The 7513-nt window shown below is 52.1% G+C and overlaps 2 protein-coding genes across 2 annotated transcripts; both read left to right on the top strand.

Annotated features, from left to right (window-relative positions):
- The first annotated feature begins 1840 nt into the window (after nt 1-1840).
- On the top strand, nt 1841-5942 carry PHYSODRAFT_292824 (hypothetical protein). Its single transcript, XM_009541922.1, has one exon. It carries the CDS (start codon nt 2696-2698, stop codon nt 4055-4057), a length of 1362 nt encoding a protein of 453 aa, XP_009540217.1. The 5' UTR covers nt 1841-2695; the 3' UTR covers nt 4058-5942.
- Nucleotides 5942-7498, top strand: PHYSODRAFT_536652 (hypothetical protein; the record flags this gene model as incomplete). The annotated part of the gene is made up of 1 exon (XM_009541923.1): nt 5942-7498. A coding segment is annotated over one exon (1557 nt), but the record flags the coding sequence as incomplete, so codon positions are not given.
- Between the last annotated feature and the right edge of the window lie 15 nt (nt 7499-7513).

The following is a 7513-nucleotide window of genomic DNA, read 5'->3' on the forward strand; positions in this document are numbered from 1 at the left end:
TTCTTCAACTCCCAAAGTCGTTTCACGAAAAGACCATCTAGCGGAAAAAGCCGACTGGACGTCAAGTGGCAACATCATTGTGAATGGGGTTGGTGGAGCTGGCGTCGATATTTTCTTTGCTCTGAAGGATGCTCTCTCTGAGAATTTGATTGTCTTTGTGGACCAAAGAAAACGGCATTTCGGTAAATTTCAGCCAAAATCAGCAAGGGAGTATCTTCGCAAGCTGAGGAAATCCCGCCCTGCATTTCTCGAGAAAGGCACGCGTTTGGTGGGAGGGGTCATGAATTGTGTTGCCCCGTCAAATCTTGAGGACTATGTTGTGCCGAGTGATTGCTTCCTCTTGACCCGAGACGAGACGGAGCGGTTCCATGGAACATTGGCGTATCATCCAGCATGTACACCTATCGTCCCAATGAATTCAGCCAACAAAACAGCTCTCAAGTCGGTGCTTAAAGGCAGTGAGGAACATGTTGACAAAGCCGCCGAAGAAATTTTGAGGAAGAGGATGGAACCTAGCGGAGGATTCATCGACTACAAGGCAATGCGTTCACATTTCAAAGTCATGAAGCTGGATGTTGAGGTTGATACCGAGTACGCGGTTTGCACAGGTTAATAGGCTCAATAAGTAAGTTTGTCGGCACAGTTGTTGGCAATTAACAAAAGCATGCAAACTGAAGTTTTGCGAGCTGGAATAAAACCTGCATCTTGAAGAACCGTGTCAGGAGATAAGCAAAAGCCCTGTAAGACTACCGGCAACTACTTACGTAAAAGCCTAAACCAGAACCCGGAACAACCAGAACGCGCTGCTGCGTCGTGCCGAGCAGCAGACTCAAGAGAAGCAGGCACAGCTGGATGAAGCCAATGCTCGAGTGAAGGCGCTGGAGGATGAACTGGCACTGCTCTCGCTCACAAGCGGTTCGAATGACTTTGCCTTGCGGGTCAAGGGGCTTCAGCAGGAGGTTTTCGCCAAGTGTGAGCAGCTCGTCCAGCAAGGCGAGAAACATCTCCGCGTCGCCGAACTGCTTGACAAGACGAAGAGCGAGCTGGCTCAGCTTAGAGAGGAGGTGGGAGGAGTGCGTCGCACGCTGCTTCGCGGGATTGGCTTGGATCCGACGATCGCCACCGGTAGTCATGACTCGAGCGTCGATGACATGCTGTACCAGCACGTGAAGCTCGAGGAGCTGGTGCGTCTGCGACTGAAGGCGTTGGAGCATGAGTGGAAGCTCGCTGGAGGTCCAATGGCGTCTTCTTCGTCGTCTCTTGACCCCGCGACAGACGAAGGCGAGGCATCGTCGTGCCATTTACCCAACGTCGACAACTTCTCAGCCCTGGACGCTCTCGGCCTTGGTGGCGCTGGACGGTTGGAGCGTGAGATGCGAGTGCTACGAAGCCGCAACAAGCGGCTGATCGAACGCACTGAACGACTCGAAAGCGAGCTCGACACGGCTCAAGCTGGCCTGCGAGACCTGCAAAGCATGCGAGAAAAAGTCGTGGAGATGGTCGGTCGTGAGCGAGTCGAGAAGGAGCTGCGTGCCAAGAGCGAGCTGGCCAACAAGGAGCTGGGCGAGAAGGTCGCCGCTCTCTCGGAGCACGTGGAGAAGCTCATGGTGCATCTGAAGCACGAAGCGGCGGCCAAAACACGCGCAGTGGAAGCTCAACGTCGTGTGGACAAGGAGTTACTCGACGCAAAGGACAAGTTAGCCACTGCAACTCGCAAGCATGTCGCTCAGGACGCAAAGGTGGCGGAGCTGGAGCAGGGCGCGCGAATCCTGGAGGACCAGCTCCGTCTAATGGACGAGAAGTTCATCGACGTGCGCAACAAACTGGACTGGACGCGATCAAACGCACGCAAAGAGAACAAACAGCTCTCGGCGGAGCTGTGCTCGCTGCGTATGAAGTGGCAGATGGCGAGCGACTCGGGCGTCCTCGCTGGGCTTCCCGACTGGGTCTCTGCTACATCCGTGGCGAAGTTCTCCAAAAAGCCGCCGCTAGGAACCAGCAGCTCCGACTCGCGACTGCCAACGCCTAAAACCTCCAACAACGGTCTTTCGCCCGTGGTAGCAGCGGTGGTGCAGGACGCCTTAGCCATTGGCAACGGCGCGCGTGTCAAGTTTGAGATCCCGAAGTTGCCTCAGCCGGAGGCTGACGCGGGCACACCGTGGTCTGACGCCAAGTTGTCCGTACTTCAACGTCAATTCCAAGACAAACGCCGAGACTAATCTCATGGTTAATAGCATGAAAGTTGCCGACTTTAAGCCTTTGATTGAGATTAGATTGATGGAGGTGGTGGTTAGTATACTCTACGTCACAGAAATCTCATTCTCATTTGAGAATCTGCGGCCTTGAGGAACGATGGGGAAGATAATACTCACTTGCGCGATTGTTGGTGTGGGCAGCACGTTCGGCGTGGAAGTCGACGATGGCGAGAAGGTGGGTGGGCGAGTTGAAGGAACCGATCAAGCAGGAAAACTCGATGGCTTGACCCAAAAGGCAAAAACCATATCCGCCACTTCAACATGGAGACCACTACAATATCGCCGAGGGGGGGGGGGGGGGCTCAGCTGAGTCGTCAACAATCAATTTGACAACGAGTTTTATTGGCCGAAAATACATTCCGGAAGGGCAGATCCCGTTTAGGTACGATGGCGAGTTCTCTTCCCTTTCTTCATCCCAGAACTTGCCGCCTCGAGGGAAGATGAAGCTCTTCTGCGCGATCGATGGTGGGGCAGGCCCCGCGTTCTCGGTGCGAGCGGACGAGAGCGACACGGTGGACGACTTGAAGGACGCGATCAAGGCGAAGAAGCCAAACAAGTTGAAGGACATCGATGCAGGTGACCTGCAGCTCTTCTTGGCGAAGAAGGCAGACGGCGGATGGCTCCCAGACGACGATGACCTGGACAGGATGCTGCAGAACAATGTTGACACCTCGAAGATGGAGAAGTTGCGCGCGTCGCGGAATTTGGAGGAACTGTTTGGGACTGGCGCTTCGCTTGGAAAGAACGTGGTGCACGTGCTGGTGGTTGTTCCAAAGCCAAAGCAAGCGATCTCGGCTTCAATTGTCTCCCAAGATGGTGTCTTTGATCCCTGCAGTGATCCGTTCTTCGCACAATTCCCCGCGGTTGAGCAAGTAGGCGATTGGCTCGAATTTTCGTCGTTGCTGCCGTTAACAAAACGTCAGAAGCTCTACATTCGTTCTTCGTACAAAGTGATCGCCGACCAAGCACTGATGAATCCAGATCGGACCATGGTCAAGTATGCTGTCGTCACGGGCACGCCTGGGATAGGCAAGTCGGTGTTCGTCTACTACATGATGTGGAGGTTGATCAAGGAGAAGAAACGCGTGCTGTTTTTCTCCAAGAAGGGACCGATTTACTTTGATGGGTCGACGATGTTCCAGTGCGAGTTACTGCCAAATAAGTTTGACCAACGATTTTGGTCGCCTGACCTGTGGTGCCTCGTGGACTCGGTCGATCCAACCGCTATGACGGAATTACCGATAGAGGACTGCTCAGTACTTCTCGCAAGTACACCGCGACGAGACTGCATTGGAGAATTTAAGAAGCTCGTTCCAACTCCAGATGTATTCTACATGCCACTGTGGACCAAGGAAGAACTCGCGATAACTGCTCCCCTCTATCCACATGCAGCATCTGTGTGGCGAAATCGCTCAGACTGCTTGGGTGGTGTGCCTCGTCTTGTGTTGCAAGACATTGGAACTGACCCGCAAGTGTTGCTGGAGACCGCATGCAATAGTTGCTCTCTTGATGAGTGCAAGACGTTGGTGTCCATCAACTCGGAGATTAATTCGAGGACCCAGATGGCTCAGACTCTGATTCACATCCGCAGCCAAGAGCCATATACAGAGTACCAAGTTGTGTATGCGTCGGAATTGGCGATGAAAGTGATTGCTCGGACGAAGCTGATATCGAATCGCGCGAACATGGAAAGTTTTCTCAGCGCATGCAACGGGAACCCGCTGGCTCAATCGCTGTGCGGATACATCTTCGAGCCTCACTGTCTGCGACTATTGCATGAGGGTGGGAATTTCGAGTATTGAGAACTGTTGACTGGCGCCGAGATGCAGCGTCAACGCAAAAGAGGCCGCTGAGATATTGATGAAACAGAAATTACAATCCCATCGTCATCGAAGCCTTCTCAAATTGTGGAGCGGGTGGAAGTTGATCAAGTTGCGAATCAGCTTTACGTGCCTCGGACATCGAATTATGTCGCTATTGATGCATGGATGCCGCAGTTCGGTGGATTCCAAGCCACTGTGGGAAAGAATCATGAAATCAAGGCCGGCGCGGCAGATGATTTGGCGAAACTGGGTCTGGGTGGCAATCAACTCTTCTTTTTGCTTCCACCGCTGTACTACAAATCATTCACCAAGAAGTCGCCCACGACAATTCGGCAGTTTGCAATCCTTGTTCCGTATCCCGAAGAGATTTAATGGCACCGTACAAACGCGATGAGTGCGAGGTGGGAGGAGAGAAAACTGGTGCTAAGACAAGCTTGAAACTCGCGAGTAATTCGACAATTCAACATATTACGTCTTCAACACTGCCATATCGGCGACCACTACGGACAGCTCAGCTGCAACTACTACTACGCCTACTGCTACCACCACTTCGGCGGCGGATATACACTTTTTCCTGACATCTTTTTTTCTGGCTGTCTTCCTCGGGTGCACTGACTTGAACCGTATTGATCGCATTGACACGGCGTTCAATGGCTGCGTGAATCTCACAGAACTGAACTTGGCGGACAGCCGGCTGTCGGCTTTAAAGGACTGTTGTCGTTCATGAACTTGGACCAACTTGCTGTTCTCGTTGAGCGACCCTCACTTTGGTGACAATCCCGTGTGTAGACTGTGTAATTACCAAACGTATTTGATGTGCCAACATCCCCGTTTGAGTTTCCAGGATACCGTGGAGCTGTCAGCGCGCATAGCGGAGGCCACTATGATCATGAAGAAAATGTACTATAACATGCGGGTTAAGGCGATAAAGCGCGATGTGCACCGAAGGATTCGCCACGCCGAGACCATTCGCAACCAGGCTGAGCATCACATAGAGACTAGCGTGTCGGCTCTGGTGCGACCTAAGAAGGAAATTGAGAGGTTTTTGGTCGAGAACAGCGCTTGAAAGGAGGAAATCACTGCAAAAGTGTCACAAGATATGATCACTGCGTTGGAGAAGAAGCTGGAGTGTGTGAGCTCGTGTCTGCAGGACCGCTACAGTGGAGTGTATCGCATGAATCAAGACTTTGAGTGGTTAAGGACAAGTTTGACGTATACTTCCTAAGATGAGCATTGCGCGTCTAATGCTGGAGCTGGAGACCGGCGGCAGTTAACTGTCGGACGCGTGGTTCGGCCGAACAAAAAGGCCCAAGGTCAACGTAAGTAGTCGAGTCGGGCACATCGATCGTTCAGCTTTTTTTCTGATCGTTATGTATTTACCAACGAGCACTGCTCTGCACCTTCCTGACCACCAGCTACACCACCGCTAAGTAGCACCAGGTGGAGTCACCGCACGCAGCAACAACAACAAGGGTTTTCATTCGAAAGAATCATGCCCAGGCTTTCTTACAATGAATACCCTCGCCATAGTGACACGCCCTCATCACATTGTCATTTCCGCTTAGGTACGATCGTGAGTTCTCTTCCCTTTCTTCATCCCAGAACTTGCCGCCTCGAGGGAAGATGGTGACGCTCTTCTGTGCGATCGTTGGTGCGGCGGGAAGCGCGTTCCCTGTGGACATTGACGAGGAGAAGTCGGTGGACGACTTGAAGGACGCGATCAAGGCGAAGAAGCCAAACAAGTTGAAGGACATCGATGCAGGTGACCTGCAGCTCTTCTTGGCGAAGAAGGCAGACGGCGGATGGCTCCCAGACGACGATGACCTGGACAGGATGCTGCAGAACAATGTTGACACCTCGAAGATGGAGAAGTTGCGCGCGTCGCGGAATTTGGAGGAACTGTTTGGGACTGGCGCTTCGCTTGGAAAGAACGTGGTGCACGTGCTGGTGGTTGTTCCAAAGGGGGGAGATGTCGAGCACGACAGGGTGGATGTGCCGAAGGGACGTGCTGTGGATACGACTTCGTGTGATGATCTCCTCGCGTTCCTGGAAAGTGAAATGGCCAACAAGCAAGAAATTGTGGTAAACCGTAACATTTTAGGTGCCGAAAGTTTACAGTTTCGATTGGTTGGAAGAGAAGAGGCAATTAAGACCGCAGCGGATTGCTTCAACCGAATCATCGAGGCTAATCGTGGTACAGGCTCAGACCGCACACACCGTCCTATACCTGTTTGCTCTGGAATTTCGGGTTTGGGGAAAACGCGTATGCTGGAGGAAAGTGGCACGATTCTTGAAGAGATGAAATTGGACCCCAAGTACGTTGTTCGCCTGATTGTTCCGTACTACAATGGATATAAGCCAATACCAGTCGAGCGGTCGATGCCGATTGAGGCGTCTTTCTCGTGGCGGCTTTTGTATCGTTTTTTTCTGGACAATAACTGCGCGTTTGATTTCGTCACGTGGTTCGAGTCACGGCTACCTTGTAATGGAAGTCAGCTGACTTTTCGTAACTGCATTAAAATTATCGAGCGCAAGTTGCGTCAGAGCGTGCAAGTACAAAGGATGCAGTGCATCTTTGTTGGCATCGATGACTACCAAAAGATTGAAAAACTAAGGACCTCTGGAGCAAATGCCGGCACGTCAATCCTGCGCGAACTCGTGGAAACCATAGCACATTTCCTGTGCACGAAGATGTCAAGTCTGGTTGTGTTGCCCATGTTTGCAGGGACGGATTTGGGCGTCATTGCACCGGATTCAATCGCCAATTCCTCGTATTATGTGACCAAGCGGCTTCCCATGACCCTCTTGACCCTGGGGCAAGTGCTCACCTCTGTGGAGAGCAATGCAAATTTTGCTGGGTTCTTGCGACATACTCAGGTCTATCGCCATTTGTTCGCTCTTGGAGGTGTTCCACGGTGGGTTGTCGATTACCTATTGGGACTGAAGAGGTGCTCGGAACCAGATACAATTACATTGAAGAGCATCAAAATGTGCTTCGAGGGCGTCTGGACAACCTACGTCGATGCTTACACGGGGTTAATATCAACCCATCAGCTCGTCCGTTTGGCAGCCTATGCGGTGTCGGGTCGACAGGTTCGACACCAAGACGCGTTCGATAAACAGTTCAAGTGGTCCAAACTTCGAGATTCCTCGATATGCGTGCTCAACCCATCATCATCCACACCTAGAGTTTGCGATGTACGGGTTCCCTACGCGCTGTTGCAGAGTATCGCGTCGAGTGATGATATGACGAGCAAAGCAGAAATTTTTTTTGCAGCAGCTTTAAGTGACATTGAAGAACTGGTGGATTCGGAACTGTTCGTCCGTGAGCCGTGGCAGTCGTGGGAGATGTTCGGTGCTTGTTTCTATGCTGCTCGAATCAATGCCTTGCTGGTGCTTGGGCGCTCGACTGTGACGCTTGGGAGAGCTTCTGCC

Source organism: Phytophthora sojae (assembly GCF_000149755.1).
Source record: "Phytophthora sojae unplaced genomic scaffold PHYSOscaffold_61, whole genome shotgun sequence".
Taxonomy (NCBI): domain Eukaryota; phylum Oomycota; class Peronosporomycetes; order Peronosporales; family Peronosporaceae; genus Phytophthora; species Phytophthora sojae.

Coding starts and splice junctions, on each gene's coding strand:
- PHYSODRAFT_292824 (XM_009541922.1), top strand. CDS start 2,696: ATGAAGCTCTTCTGCGCGATCGATGGTGGGGCAGGCCCCGCGTTCTCG.